The sequence below is a fragment of the Punica granatum genome, chromosome 8 (assembly GCF_007655135.1).
Source record: "Punica granatum isolate Tunisia-2019 chromosome 8, ASM765513v2, whole genome shotgun sequence".
NCBI lineage: Eukaryota > Viridiplantae > Streptophyta > Magnoliopsida > Myrtales > Lythraceae > Punica > Punica granatum.
In genome coordinates this window covers 13,317,588-13,333,569 of record NC_045134.1, presented here as the reverse complement: position 1 = coordinate 13,333,569, position 15,982 = coordinate 13,317,588, and the positions used below count along the sequence as shown (strand labels likewise).

The 15,982-nt window shown below is 38.1% G+C and overlaps 2 protein-coding genes across 3 annotated transcripts; one reads left to right on the top strand and one right to left on the bottom strand.

Annotated features, from left to right (window-relative positions):
- The first annotated feature begins 3,900 nt into the window (after positions 1 to 3,900).
- Positions 3,901 to 6,586, top strand: LOC116188755. Its single transcript, XM_031518235.1, has 7 exons — positions 3,901 to 4,332; positions 4,762 to 5,010; positions 5,161 to 5,390; positions 5,484 to 5,725; positions 5,805 to 5,820; positions 6,147 to 6,307; positions 6,396 to 6,586. Exons 1-7 carry the CDS (start codon positions 3,901 to 3,903, stop codon positions 6,584 to 6,586), a joined length of 1,521 nt encoding a protein of 506 aa, XP_031374095.1.
- Positions 6,587 to 10,602: 4,016 nt separating this feature from the next.
- On the bottom strand, positions 10,603 to 15,751 carry LOC116189104 (probable L-ascorbate peroxidase 6, chloroplastic/mitochondrial). 2 transcript variants are annotated; one of them, XM_031518636.1, is made up of 12 exons: positions 15,443 to 15,751; positions 14,703 to 14,846; positions 14,078 to 14,198; positions 13,908 to 14,008; positions 13,731 to 13,818; positions 13,051 to 13,118; positions 12,883 to 12,969; positions 12,109 to 12,183; positions 11,946 to 12,023; positions 11,758 to 11,862; positions 11,187 to 11,261; positions 10,603 to 10,853 (listed from the first exon to the last, which is right to left on the bottom strand). In XM_031518636.1, the coding sequence occupies exons 1-12, from the start codon at positions 15,644 to 15,646 to the stop codon at positions 10,701 to 10,703; spliced, it is 1,299 nt and encodes a 432-aa protein (XP_031374496.1). In that variant the 5' UTR covers positions 15,647 to 15,751; the 3' UTR covers positions 10,603 to 10,700. The 2 variants fall into 2 exon arrangements, with proteins under 2 accessions (XP_031374496.1, XP_031374497.1); XM_031518637.1 differs by having other exon boundaries at positions 10,623 to 11,036; positions 15,443 to 15,749.
- Positions 15,752 to 15,982: the final 231 nt, after the last annotated feature.

Below are 15,982 nucleotides of genomic sequence, written 5' to 3'. Positions count from 1 at the left end.
GCCGATTAACGCAGCACCGCAAATGCCTTATAAACTATTGATGAGCAGAAAACCCGGTTTAAAATATTGACGAGTTTAGGATTGTCTAGCTAAGGCAAGGCCGTATAGGCCAAATCAAAGAAACTAGATGGAAAAATGGTTAGTTGTTGTTTTATTGGCTACTCTGAAAGATCCAAGTGTTACAAATTCTACAATCCCACTACTAAGTGGTTCCTTGAGACAGGAAACACCGATTTTTGAGGATGTTGAATTTAAGGGAGATAAGGTTAAAAATGTCCATGAAGGAATTTGTTTCTCTTCCTACAGTTGTTGTTTTTAATGTTAATCAAACAACAAATTCGGAACAGAACAACATTGAAGTACTCCCTATCCAACTTCAAGAGTTACTCTGGATGAACAAAGACAACAACCTCGAGATTAAGTAGCACTTGTGGCTCATTTTAATCTTAAGCCAAATCAGAAATCAGATGAATGTAAAGACTATATTTCTCGATGGAGGCATTGATGAGAGAATATGTATTGTGCAACTAAAAAACGGTGTTGGCAGACCCAAAGAAGGTGGTTTGCAAATTAAGGAAATCCATTTACCGGCTAAAATAGGCATCTCGTCAATGGGGTCATAAATTTCATCAAGTTATTATCTTGTTTGGTTTTGAGATAAATGGGATTGATGAATATATATACCATAAGTTCAGTAGGAGTAAGTATATTTACATGAGAGATTGCTAATCAAGAGATACCCCTATTGCTATATGAGACAAGTTTAGTCTCACCCTATGCTCCAAGAATAAGTTTGAATATAAAAAGTTGTAACAAATTTCCTATGCATTTGTAATGGGAGTCTAATGCATGCACGAGTATGTATGCGTCCGGACATTGCGTACATAGTTGACATGTTTGGAAGGTAATTAAGCAATTTCAATGTGGATAATTGGAAAACAACCAAATAAGTTTTACTATATTTATAAAGAACAAAGGGTTTCATGCTTACTTATAGTAATTTTACTTGAAATCATTAAGTATTATGATTCTGATTCTGATGTATGCTAAAATAGTTTAAGATTCACGTCAGGTTGTGTCCATCTATTGGCTGGAGGAGCCACCTCCAAGAAGAGTGTTAAGCAGACGCTTTTCACTACTTCAATGGTGGAGGTAGAGTTCATAGCTGTTATGAGGCATTTAAATATGACTGTAAAATTTATTCACTGACTGAGAATTATATAGTGTTGAAAGACAATTAAAGTTATTCTATGACAATAAGTTGACAGTCTTATATTCCAATAACTAAAGTTGTTAAAGAAAGAATTCAGAGTGGCCAGTTATCTATAGAGCATATCGATACAACTTCCATGATTGCGATCCGTTCACTAGAAGCTACTACCCATGGTCTTTCATGAGCATGTTGCTCATATGGGTGTTATTTGTGAGAATACTACGGTTTAGTGGGAGGTTGTATTTTGATGCTATCCGATTGTACCAATACATTATGGGTAACCTCTTTAATCTATACAAACTATAGTTTACAGTTCATTTGACTCTGAATTAAGTTTAGTTTGATCTCACTAAAAAAATAGTGGACCAGTTGAAAATGGACATGTTTAGATCATATTGCATGTAATTTCCATGTTGCACACCCATATTTGATCTATGTCGTCGGATGTATTGATATATGTGATCATAGATAGGTCTAGTGACGATAAATATGTGGTGAAGATCGCTTTGATACTACGTTGATATATTCAATGGATAGGTTGTTAAAGATATTTGGTAAGGAAAACAGTTAACAGTACTCATAAGGCATATTGCAATATATAAATATATATGTAAGCTCAAGTGGGAGATTGTTAAATTTTATTCAACGATATGACCCAACATATATATTAATCATTATATATTATGTGTTATCATGTTTATAAACCCGATTAAGTGATCTACTAATGTTTAAAAGACCTTATTGATATCTTGGTAGAGTATGAAAATTAATGTGCAGATACCAAAAGGGTAATTTCTGATTCGACGATGGACGAAATTAGAAATTACAATAACCTTAGGCACTTAAATACAAGTGATGGTTTATGGTCCTAGAGTCATACATTAAATAGAGTGATCTTCTAAGATCCCATTACTTAGACAAATGAGCAACCCACACTTTAAACCTATCGACTTAGAAGATCATGAACCCAATACAGGAGCTATGGAGTCAAGTACGCTTTCGATTCATCATAGTTTTGACCAGTGTTATCAGAACCGAACCGGACCTATGACCGGTCCAGTTCTCTTAAAAACCGGAAATGCATAAAAAATCGGTGGATTTAAAAAACCGACCGGTTTTTCTATAAACCCATAGAACCCATTCGAACCGGCCGGTTGGATGGGTTTTGGATTTTAAAAGGAAACCCGACCCGAATCTCTTGACCCGAATTTAAAATCAGCCTAATTTTCGATCTGCAAAGTGGAAACCCTAGTCCCTAGTTCAGTCTTCACTCTTCACCTTCGATTCGACTTCGAGGCTTCAACTTCCAGCTCGGTGAGTCAGTTAATGTTCATCTTCGAGCTCCTTCCCACCCCTTCGAGGCTTCGATTTCCAGCTTGGTGACTCGCAATTAGACGACTGGTGCTCCACCCACAAGGTCGTGAAGTCGCAGTGGTATCATCATCACTAGCAGCAGCAGCTTCTGCGTCACTTCCCTCACTCCAACTCGCCGCCCTCTGGTGCCGGGTCTTGCATCCCGCTGCTCCCGTTCCCTCTCAGGTTAGTCAAGTCTCTCTCACTAGCTCATTGGGTCGATTGGATTAGTCTCCTCTTCGGTCCTTCCTCTTTTTGGCGATTTCTTCATCGGTTACGTTCTTTCTTCTCTGACGATAGAGAGCTAGTTGAAGGGGGTTGTTCTTCCCTCTTTTTTGGGGTTTTCTTCAGCAAATGCATTCCTTTATGTTCAAAAAATGAAGAGCTTGCTGCAAGGATTGGCCTTGGACCATTTCTCGTTGGTAGGTACTCGAGCTGGAAAACGATCTTTATGATTGGCCTTGAAACATTTCCTGGGGGGCTTGAGTTGCCTTTCATCCGTGGTGGTTTCAAGAGGTGGAAAAGGACATGATGTCCTTGCTGGATAATAATGGGGGCAGTGTTCGGACATCTTCTCGAGCCCAATTAGTCAACTATGGAAGACTGATAGTTAATTTCCTGCTCTGCTTGCGTGAAGGGCCCTGTGTGGCTGTGAAGACCGAGGAGGTCGAGCCCGGGAAATTCATCAGGAAGTGCGAGAGGACGGAGGAGATCTTCCGGAGCTGCATCGGAAAGTAATTCCTCCCTCCTTCTCACTCTGACAGTTCCAATTCCATTGCTATTATTTCAAAATTAGCTGTATCAGAAAGTAATTCCTCTCTCCTTTTTTTAATGTGTGGTTAGTTATATTCTGATCTCTATGGGAACTTACTGATTAGGGGGCATTCTGTTTTTCTTAGAGAACAGAGATGATTACAAATCTTGCAGGCCCTTTTAATTGTACAGTAAATCTATTTTAAGAATGCACTGAGTTCTTTAAAAGAGTTCATTGGTGCACTTTTTTTTTTTTGCCGCTGGTTCTTTAGTTCTGTCAGTGAAAGGTTATATCTTGTGCCATTAGGGAGGATGAGATGAAGATATAAGCATTTTTCTGTACATAGGGACAGTGGATAAAGAGAAGATCAAGCAGCTGCAGGGGAAGGAAACAGGTCTCCGATAGTGGTGATTTGGTTTGTTTGTGCCCCTTTTGTGTGGTTGGGTTATTACTGCCCTGTTTTTATTTGCTAAGTAGCCTGAGCTGGTCTAGATCTGTTCCATCTGTTCATAACTTCATATGTTCTTGATCGATAACAGTTGCGAATTTTTTTTCATCATTATAGGCTGCTAGCTATACAATGAATTCTACTGGTGCTAGCAACAGCAACACACCCACTCCTACGCCACCTACTAGAGAATCCACTCCAAGTTCTTCGATACCAAAAGGCATTAATAGAGGAAAATCTAATCCGGCATGGGCACATTGCAAGGAAGTGCCGTCAGCAAGTGGAAGGAAAGGGCTGCTATGCTTGTATTGCTCAAAAGTTATCTCCGGTGGAAGTATAAATCAGTTTAAACAACATTTGGCGGGATTAAAAGGGAATGCAGAGGCATGTCGGAAGGTACCAGATGCTGTTCGATTTAGAATGCAGGAACATCTGGTGGGGCACATTATGGAAAAGAAAAGGAAGTGCGATATGTTAGATGAGCAAAATCCATATGCTCCACTCTCCGAGCATGATGAGGAGATAGTAGAAATGACACCTCTCCATTCAAAAGCAAAAGGGAAGGCAACTCAAGATACCCAATTAAAGGCAGCGCCGTCAAACAAGATGAAAATTAATTCGTACTTCGAACCGAGAACAACACCGGGAGCTTAAAGGACACTCAAAAGTGTTTTGCAAAGCAAAGAAGTCACCGAGAAGTGTGATCTTGCCATTTCTAAGTGGATGCTGGCTACAAGTATACCATTTAATACGGTTAATTCTCCTTATTACCAACAAGCAATCGATATCATTGCTAGCATGGGGGCAAGTTATAAAGGTCCGGGCTTTCATGATCTTCGAGGGTACTTATTGACAAAAAATGTTGAGGAGGTGAGAAAGTATGTTGATAGTTACCGAACTACTAGGAAAGAGACGGGCTGCACGATAATGGCGGACGGATGGACAGACCAATGCAAAAGAACTTTGATTAATTTTTTGGTTTATTGTCCTAAGGGAACTGTTTTCTTGAAGTTTGTCGATACTTCAGATGCTTCGAAAACTGGAGATATGCTTTACAAATTATTCAGAGAAGTGGTCCTATTTGTTGGTCAAGAGAACGTCGTTCACTTTGTGACTGACAATGCCGCTAACTACGTGGCTGCTGGTCGCTTGTTGGAGCAGGAGTTCAGGACAATATTTTGGTCTCCTTGTGCGGCTCATTGCATTAACTTAATTCTCAGTGATATTGGTAAATTGGACGAGGTGAATGATATTGTGACTCATGCTTCGAAGATTACTAAGTATATCTATAATCATTGCTTTGCATTGAATTTGATGAGAAAATTCACTGGTGGACGAGAAATTCTACGCCCTGCTCAAACTCGTTTTGCTACTAATTTCATTGCATTACAGAGTATTTTGACACAACAGAATGCTCTGAGGGCTATGGTAACATCTAGTGAATGGACTAGTTCAAGCACTGCAAAGGAAAGTAAAGCAAAAGAATTTGTGAAGCTATTATTTGTGGATTCTTTCTGGTCTGAATGTGCAGCCATAGTGCAGATTAGTGAGCCTCTTATTCGTGTGTTACGTATTGTTGATAGCGATGAAAGGCCTGCTATGGGATTTTTGCTTGAAGCAATGTACAAAGCTAGGGAAGAGATGTTGAAAAGATTCAATAAGAGAAAGAAGAAGATTGAGTCATCTATCAACATTCTTGATGCTTGATGGGATAGGCAACTGCACAAGAACTTGCATGCAGTTGGGTATTGGTTGAATCCCAAATATCAGTATGACTTGACCAAGATGGAGAAGAATAGAGGAACGGTTTCCGGTTTGCTGGATGTCATAGAGAGATACTCTTATGGGAAGCCCTCATTGCAGACAAAACTAACAAGTGAAATGAAAATTTTTAAAAATGCTAAAGGTGATTTTGGACGAGTATCTGCAGTATTCGATCGCATTGTGATGGCCCCGGGTATGTTCTAAACACTGGTATTTTCAGCCATTGTGATTCTGTTCATTTTCTTATTCTTATTTTCTTTATATATGTCTAGATGAGTGGTGGATGTGGTATGGCTCGAGTGCACCAAATTTACAAAAGTTGGCTATTCGTGTTTTAAGCCAAACTTGTAGTGCCTCGGGTCGTGAGCGGAATTGGAGTTTGTTCGATCATGTTCATTCTAAGAAAAGGAACCGACTTGAGCATCAACAGTTGAATGACCTTTTTTATGTCCATTATAATTTGAAGTTGCAACAAAGGTACATACAATTGCTTCTCTCCATTTTTTCTTGCTTACTTTACTAGAAATTTTGTCTCATATTTAGATATTTGCTTTGTTTTGATGATCTATTGCAACTTGCAACATATAAATATATAAGAGATGTTTGTTTTGCAGGAACTACTTCAAGGGTAGAAATTATGACCCAATTGACTTCGAGAAGTTTGCTTCTTATTCTACATGGGTATTAGAGGATGAGCCATCGGCCCTATCAAATGAAGAATTGCGAACATTTAGACGGGATTTGCAAATGTGCATTCAAGAAAATGGAAATGATGGTACTAAATATTCTTATTTCATTCCGACTATTTTCATGATAGGTTGTATATTGTCATTTCATTTTTAGTAGTTATATTCCTCGTACAGATTCGTTGGATTTGAATTTGGAAGATCTTGATATGGATGATGGGGCCGAAGATAATATTGATGGAGGGAATGTCAATGACCAAGTCCAAGATAATCCATTGTTTGAAGCTCCTGAAGCACCACATGATGTTGCAACTGAAGACAATATCTGTGGAAATTATGGTGGAGATTGGAGTGCATGGAATTGCTAATGATATTGACTGATTAGTTAGTCCTTGTTTGGTTTGATTTATCAACTTGTGATGGTGAATTGTGGCTTATCTTTATATTTTTTTCGTTGTTAATTTACGTGTGAGTTGTGTGAAGGTTAGACTGACACTTGTGTGCTGAGGTTGTTGTGGTCTTATGACTTATGAGTTGTAACTCATGTGTTGTATGTTGTTTCCAATCCATTCTCTCTTTAGGTGATTTCTTTTGACATTGGAAAAGTTTCAACTCTTGATTAATTGAGCACTGTCAAATGACTATCAGTTCTTTTCTATAAGTCATTTACAATCAGATGTAAATAATTTTTTCTTATATTTTTTTGGACACATAGTAATTATTATCTAATATATATTACCATTTTTTTGTATTTTATATTATTTTCTTAAAATAATATTTATTTATTTATTTTAAAAATAAACGAGCGGTCTGACCCATCAAACCCCCGGTTGAACCCATGAACCCATACCTCAGCCGGTTCGATGTCCGGTCCGGTTCTGATAACACTGGTCTTGACGATTTGACATGCGCGATCTTAGGGTTATAGGTAATTTGGTTTTCTAACACACTTTTTTCTCCTACAACACCAGTTTCCTCCAAGACCACATTTTCTTTCTACAACACAATCTTTTCCTCCTCTACCACACATAGATGATGGTATGTTGCACAAGCCAACGATCCCTCCTCCTTCAATGCCGCACTAGCTCACGACCCCCCACCATCAGCGCCGTAGCCATCGGCAACTCCTCCACCACCGGCGCCACAGCCACTGTCGACCCCTCCTTCTCCCTTGGATGAGAACTTCAGCATGTGTTGTACGAGGGGACGTGGTGAAATTAGGATAAGAATTTATTATCTTAACATATGTAATTCGCAACACAGTAATGTGAAGATACTTTGCATCAATTTGTCGTAGATGCATCATAATTGACACATTTTCATCGTTTGAAACATGCTCTATGAAATGCCTAAGATATCTTCACGAATATTATATGTTACATATAATTGTTGTATTGTTTCGTTTACAATAGGCTAATCAAAAGAATTGTTTGTTTGTGTTCCATCTTTATTGAAATACCAGGAGTTTTCAATCCTAAGATAATTAAAACTTTTAATTTCAATTTCAATTTCTTACACAAGTTTGCCTTGCATTGCTGAATTAGAATCTATAATGTTAATTTAACCTCTTCAGATAGCCCTTTAGGCAAGGACACAATCTTAATATGAAACTACAACCTATCTTTTGCCATGTTCTTATACTGCAAATAGTTGTGGCTTTTTTGTTTGAACAAATCCGACCTTGATTCCATTGTGCAGATATTCATTTACTTCATTATATTCATTTATTGTATTTGATCTTCCGTCTTAGCCTAAGGGTTGCAAAATCTGAAGATTACACTACCAAGACAAAAAGAAAACAACGAGAGTCGATTGCAGATGATTTAGACTAAGTGCAAGAGCAAGATTTTATTGATCCTCCTATCAGTATCTTCGACCCAAAAATTTGGATGGCTGCAGCCATATAGAAAGGTATTGGTATCTTTGATTTTCCTTTGAAAAGGAGTTATCACTTCCTTGTATATATTTATATATTTTTTTGTTACATATTACATCATATATAGGATTCCAACAATGTAACTATTTTAAAACTACAGAAGCAGCCAATAATGACATACCAAAATAGGGAAGGTCGAAGTCACTTGTAGTTTCCATCAAAGGCATACTAGCCAAGAAACATATGGGCTCTAGCTCTCAAGCTTATCAATTCAATGTTGACAATGGAGAGCGATACTTACATATGCTATAAAATATAATGAGAATAACAAAGTTATATAAATCTTACTTTGTGAAATATTAATATATACACCGGGAAATCACACAATGGGTGAGAAAGGAAGCTCAAGTGAACATCATTACCAGCTTGATCAAAAAGTAAAAAACTAAAAAACCAATGCGTGGTCGAATATGAACTACTATTTGAGTGGCAAACATATTAGGTGAGCCTGAACACATGGTACAAATAATCATTATTGATTCTCATTTTATAAATAAAAATCAAGCTTTTTTTTTTAATCTTTGAAGTAGAAAAATAATGGAAAACAAAACTGAAGAATGACACATGCAGTTGAAGATTTGAAAACACACCACAAAAGGAAAGACAAATTGGTGGAATGTTGTTGGCCAAACCCAGTAATGTAGAATAGCCCCTCTAAAGCAATGCATGAGCTCTAGCTTCTTTGGGTCCCAACATGGAAAAAGGTATGCTCTTGATGCTCAATCCATTGGGAGATTTTCTGCTAAATTGAATACTATTTTCATAATACCAAATTGATGGAAATATTACTTTGTAAAATTTAGGAAGGAAAGTATCTCAACTGGTCACCAATACCAACTTGATGAAATAGATGAAACTTCCAAAAGAAAGCGTGGCAGAAAACAAAGTAATAACTATTTCAGTGCTAGATACCTTTGATCAAAAGAAATGTAAGTGCATGCACTGCGTTTGATCATAATCATTATTAATAAAATTAATTTTGATCTTTGACATAAAGAAGACAACGATGTATGTGTACCGACTTATTTAGGACAAAACAAACTAACATGGACGCCCTTAATGCTAATTCTTTAGAAGGTGTACTTTTGCCCTTTATACTATTTTCATAATCTGATTTAATCTATCTTATTATAATCTAAATCTATCTAAATATAAAAAGACTGGTGCATTTCTGTGTGTTCAACGTTTATTCAAAAAACTTTACCATTGAAAAAGCATTAAAAACTTGAATAAAAAATAAACCTTTAACCATATATCAACATAAACTATATAAATTCATATTATGTATTATTTTCATATTTCACTTATTATAAATTTCTTCACAAAAATCATGGCTACGCGTGGCTTCAATAACCTAATTTTGGTTATAAACTTATTCGAGCTTCACATAAATCCAGGAATGTTTCCCTTATTCTCTGGTGCTGTGTGAGATTCTTCCTCAATTTAGTCTTAATACTTGTGCGCACATGATAACATGTGGTTTTAACACCTTAGCCGAAAGTGCTGCGTTAACTTAAAAATCCTCCTTCCCTCAACAATCAATCTTTGAATCTAGCTTCCATTTCGATGCTTGAGCTTACTAATTTCGTTGTGGGCTTCCTCTTTCCACGTCCAAGGGAGGACAATTGATCACGAGTTGGGCTTCCACTTCCAGCAGCGCACTTACCGATTCAAAATTCAACACTCAAACGACCTGGCCTAATGGAAGGCCATACAAATGAACTAAACTCTCATAAACCCATGGATTTTTCCTGTAATGTCAAGTGGTGGAATTTTTTTTTTTTTAACTCTTATAATAAGCAGTACCGCAACTTTTTGATGAGTAAGGAGTACCGCAACTTTGTTGAGGAGTTATCGATGCAATATAACGTAATCAATCCATGCTGGAGCAGAGAGACGAGTCTTGCTTCTAGTCCCAAGTATGCATCTTCAAATAATCGTCTTTGAAGGGGAGGCAGAATACATGCACTTACTATGAAGTAAACGTAAGTCGATTTCATTTGAGTGTTCCATGTATCTTTTGTTAATTCTGCTAATCCATTGTTGATAAAATCCCATTCCCATTTGAAGTTTCTCTGATTAAAGCCTTGGTTAGGAGTTCTTGGCTTGTCTGATAAAGGGATTTCGAGGGAAAGGGAGGGGGCTTCTGAGATGTGTTAACTGTTATTCCTCCAAATCCCTCAGTTTGAAGAAATAACGCTCTCTGTGCGAATCATCTCCATTCCTTTCCCTTCAATTCCCTCGATCTGAACAAGCCATTAGCGGCTCCTAAGGATCTGTTAACAGAAGCTTCTGCTGTTCATAAAGAACAACAAAGGATCGGTGCCTTATTATTTCCTGGCACGGCATCGGAGCAGTGCACTCGCAAGAAAGTCTCCAAAATATAACCAGAGAGTTCTCAAATGCCAGATGCAGATTTGGAAGCGACGGACTAATAGTCGGTCAAAATAGTGACTGGAGGATATTTATCACAGACCATTCATTAGATATTTGGAATGTGAGAGGAGCCAATACTGAAGAGGTATCAATCAAACACTCAAAAAGGACTAATTTCCAAACAAGGATGTCAAAACTGCCAAAGCAGCAATCACAATCATGATATTGAGAAAATAGTTGGACTTTAGGGGCTTATCTGGGCTTCCACCGATCGTTTCGTACTCTGCTCGGATCTTCTGCTTCATGGCATCTGAGAGCTCTCTCTGCAAGTTCAAACATGCAACAACAGCACAGTTTGAATGCCTTTTTATTCCTCTTCCCGTTCATCTAAGACTTACCAAACTTTTTTACACTGAGACCCACAGGACACGCAAAATAGCCTCATCTTGTATTATTAAAAGTTATGGCACACGAAAAATTGACTTTGACACTCGGTTTTTCTAATCCTGCATCAAACCATAAAAGCAGAAAATATGAACAACTTGTATGAACGGAGAACTATTTAAAAGAGCATTATGATGCAAACAAGGAAACAAAATTCTAAGCTTCTGACTATGGTGGAATAAGGGAAAGCGTGATGGAGTTTGCTAAACCACCTTTCCAGATGAGTACTTGGCAGCCTCGAACTTCTCTGGCGCAGGTCTTGCGGGTCCATCATCAATCACAATACCCTGATTTAGCCAAAAAATATATATATCACAATACCCTGATCAATAAATTTTGAGGAAAATATCAATTTTGTCGTCACCAAACATACTTCATAGTTGATGAATCCAAAATTTACAATAAATATTGAAAAAACCCAAACAAAATATAATGAACACATTTAAGTTCTAGGGCATCCCCATCTATCCGGTCCTTAGTTTAGCTATATATAGAATGCAGAAAAACACCCACCAACAATTCAGGCAAACCCATATATGTTATATTGGGTGTCTCTATATGCATATATGGATTCAATAATTTAACGTGTTGCCAAAATTAACATAACATAAAGGATCATTTCGAAAGTTTAGAAACCCAGGAGTAATATAATTCCAAAAATCATGCTGCTAGCATTTTGCTTTGTTCCATCTCAGACCACTAGCATTCAATTGTTTAAGACATCCAGAGCGGCGGAAGGGTCCAAAATAATCAAACTGGCATCATCAGCAAAATAGAACGAACCTCTGGAGGGTCAAATTTAGCTCCAAGATTACTGAGTTTGGCATGAGCTTCAGCATAATCCTTGAAAAAAGCCTCCTGATCTACAGCATACTTTTCGGCATATACCTGTAGATTGTTAATGTTGCTCAGAAATGTCACGCTTTTTTGTTTCCGAGCCCATAAGTACATGAATGTCCAAATAGCTTCACCTTGAATGAAGGATCCTCAAACAGAACAGCATCAGTAGGCAAAACAAGCAGATCTTCATCCCTTTTCGCTTTGATATCCTGTTAGATATAGTTGACAATGACATATAGTTATCGAACCAAACCCTCTGATAAAAAGTTCATGTGGAAAATCCAACTAAGAAACCTTGAAGTAGAAATTATCAAACTTCAGCCACTGCACAGTCCATGATTGTCCACCTGGTGCTCCTGGTCCATCTTTCTGCAAAGTAACATAGTCAGTTGATATGACCAAAAACAAATATGGTTATAGATATTGCTTACTTCGATAACTCAATTGCCCACTTAGCTACCCATGCATGTAGTGTGACTGATATGTTGTGCCACGAGGTTGTTATCCGGTATGCGAAATGGTTAGAGAAGGGGTTTTCTATAGTGATACCATGATATCTATATTCTGTAATGTTGATCTCAAAGTCATTTAACTACAGTAATCGGGTAATTAATATACAGTTCAATTTAAATTGTGTCTTAGGGTTCTGACCAACTACTTTTACAGGCATTGTATATGAGTCACTAACAGCAGCAACTTGAGGCACTGATTGTCTGCTTAACACCATCATAACACTGGCACAGCACTTGTGAAGGCCTTTATTGGACTTGACCTCCACCTAGTTTTTCATTACCAGAGTAGCATGTACAACGTTTTTAATCTTGTTGGTGCTATAATGCCGTCTACATGAAAGCTTGCTCAATCATGAAGGTATTAGTACCTTTATTCTTGTTCTGTGGCCACAACTAGGACCCTCATGAATTACTTGATTGTGTGTAGGTGAAACTCATTTGGTACATCTCAAGATTTTCTTAAACTTGTCAATAAAGGTGGACAATAACAGCTGTGATCATATACTCTAATATGGTGATACTGCTCATACAAGATAGAAGAGATATCTATATGTACCGTGTACTTTGTCTCTGGCTTGCCCCAACCACTGCGCTCTGGTCTTGACCTTCCAAGTGTGTGTGCACCCGATAAGGCAACTATTTCCTGCAGATTAGGGAACTTCATGTACTCTTCTAAAGATACTGAGAGAGATTAGTAAGACAAGCAAAGAAAAGAAATTATTACCTGGTCATTCAAACCCATTCTGTAAAAAACATCTCGGAGATGATTAGCAGGCGAAGGAGGACCAGCATCTGAATCAAGATGAATTAATAAACTAATGTTAAGATGAGAAAATGATATCTTTATTTCCTGCCTGAAGAAATCATCAAACCAAAAATTGCCCACTGACAGCAATGGATGATAAATTAAATTCCATAAATGTATGACATCCAGCTGAAAGAAGAAAAAAATATTAAACAGTTTTCTGGAAAAGGCAGATCTGGCCACGATTCAGTGATTACCCCTTGAAGATCCAGATGACCCAAATATAGTGTGAAGAAAGTTCCCTCAAGTATAATTCTTTTAATATATGCACATGTAAATATCCAACTTACTTTGGCATCTATTCTGTTAATTATCCTTGTCAGACCAATATTGTCATTGTCTTGGCCTAGAACGTTCAGCTCACAAATCAGATGTACCATTCAAACCCACCAGAAAAGTGAATCAGGGCATAAGGTAAGCTATAGAAACAAAAATTGATGAGGGATGCGGCATATAACATCATAGGCTATTGATGATTTCAAAGACGGTCCACAAACATAGAATGATAGGGTAGCCAGTAATCTGAAACACACAAGCTATAGAAAAAGCATCATTGAAAATTAGACAGTCTCCAGAATCAAAATAGATGTTCCACTCACCAGGAAGTCTCCCTTCTTCAGGGCATTCTTCTGGTCCAGATACATCAACTCTTCCATACTTCATGGGTATCTTGGGGCCACCGGATTCCTGGGGGAAAAAAGGAGCAGCTAGTGAGATCTCTGTTTTAAAATATACAATGTTGCGTGTATGGAGTAAATGATATTGCAAAAGATAACCTCCACTGCAGTAGCACTGGCTAGCTGGAATAAGTCAGCATACGTCACTCCAGAATACCTGTCCTTAATAGGCTGAAGAAGCTTAAGAGCATTGACAAGACCTGTAATGCGGAATATTAGATGACAGTTCTAACAAGCAAAATCAATGGCATATAGCAGTCAGCTGTTACCTGCATTGGCTGCATGTTTGAGCTCGATTTCAAATCTGAGACTTCCATTAGCTCCACCTCTTTTCGGCCACTCTTCGATGTTCTTGTTATATGTGCCAGCATCATGCCATCCTAGGCGAACCTACAGCAAAAGGCAAACAAAGAAGAATCCAGTGTTTATGACCCTTCTCATTCTAACAATTTTATAATCTTTGGTGCAAAGTGCAGGCTCAAAAATAAACAGAGAGGAAACAATCAATGATTACTTGCACGAATTTAAACACTACTGTTGAGGGAGCAGGGAATCAGACTGCAATTAATTTTTATGATGTATCCTTACAACTGTATACGCTCAGTACCATTGTCTTTTGGATAATATTGATGTATTTCACCCCTAATACCATCTTGCATTATGAAATATCTACTGCCGCAGGAAGATCTATGCACATAAAAAAGTAAAAAATCCAACTACATCTGATAAATTAATGATACCAAAAAAGAAACATTTAAATGGAAGAATCCAAATTATGAATCCAAGAATGTGTGAATATACGATAATATCCACGTAGATTATCTTTACAAAAGAAAGCAAATCCAATTCTGGTTGTAAAGACATTCTTTGATATAATGCGATCAACTATATTACCAGAATAGGATGGCAAAATGTAGTCTTCAGAAGATCCTTAATGTCTTCCTTTGCACTCTTCAACTGCTCAGGAGTTGATACAGCACATTTGGGAGATGCAATTCCACTGTAGGACACGCTCGGCACTTGAATTGATCTTCTCCTCTGCAAGTGATCACACAACCGGAAGTAAGCTAACAGAGAAGCAAGAGAAAACTGAAGAAAATGTATATAGGAAGATGAATCCACGAGGCAAAAGTTAAGCAAATGTTGGAGATGCCAAAACGATAGATGAGAGACAATTCACTGAAAGAAAAATCCGAAAAAACGACCAACGAACCAGCGGTGCAGTCAGATTGATCACTGAAGAATGGTACAGGGACGACAATCTCATCCTCTAGCACAAAGTGAACAAAAAAAATGTACAATTGAAAACCTATTTACATGCTCCAATTGTTACAGCATAGGATACCTCAAAGCACAGCATACAAATTCAATCCACGCGGAACAATCATCTCGTTGTATCATTGAGAAGCGAACCAAACACGCAAATTAATCGGCAGCGATTCTCCGAATAGCACGTCAAAAAGCAGAATGCAACACGGCAACAGGATAAAATCACGATAAATGCAACACAGCGAAAAGCAGAATGCAACACGGCGGCCACTGGACAAATGCACGATAGAGGCAATGAATCGATTGCGTGCTGAATACTACAAAACCCCCCCGCGGGGGGGGGTGGGGGGGTGGGGGATCCTGACCTGCTGAAGGAAGAGGTGAGAGGTAAGAGGGGACGATGATATTGATCTGAGGCACTTGAGGGAGGAGGGGGAGGGGGAGAGGGAGACACGGGCGGCGGCTCTGGAGGCAGCGGGGAGGAGGCGGGCGGAGGTGGCGCCGCTGAGAGAAGAAGCCATGGCAGCAGCAGGGGATGACTGAGCAGAGTGGGCGAGGGACAGTTCCATTCAGCAGCCACCAACAGTATTATTTGGGGCCGGCTCTTTTCCTTCCTCTTGTTTTGGATCAGACAGCCAATGCCAAAGCCCAACCAAGTGGAGGTTTACCAATGGCTCAGTAACAACTCCAAAACCCCAAATATTTTTTAAATGTAATATTAATCGAAGACAAAAAAAAAACCCTAACGCTGTTAGGCACGCTCTCAGTAGTCAGTACGATGCTCATGATTATATAATCGATATTATTTTATCATATGAAACATATAATGATCTATTTCTTTAATGTAAGGTTTCAGCTTCAAATTTTATGAATGAAAAATATTTACGATAAAAAAGGTTATCAAT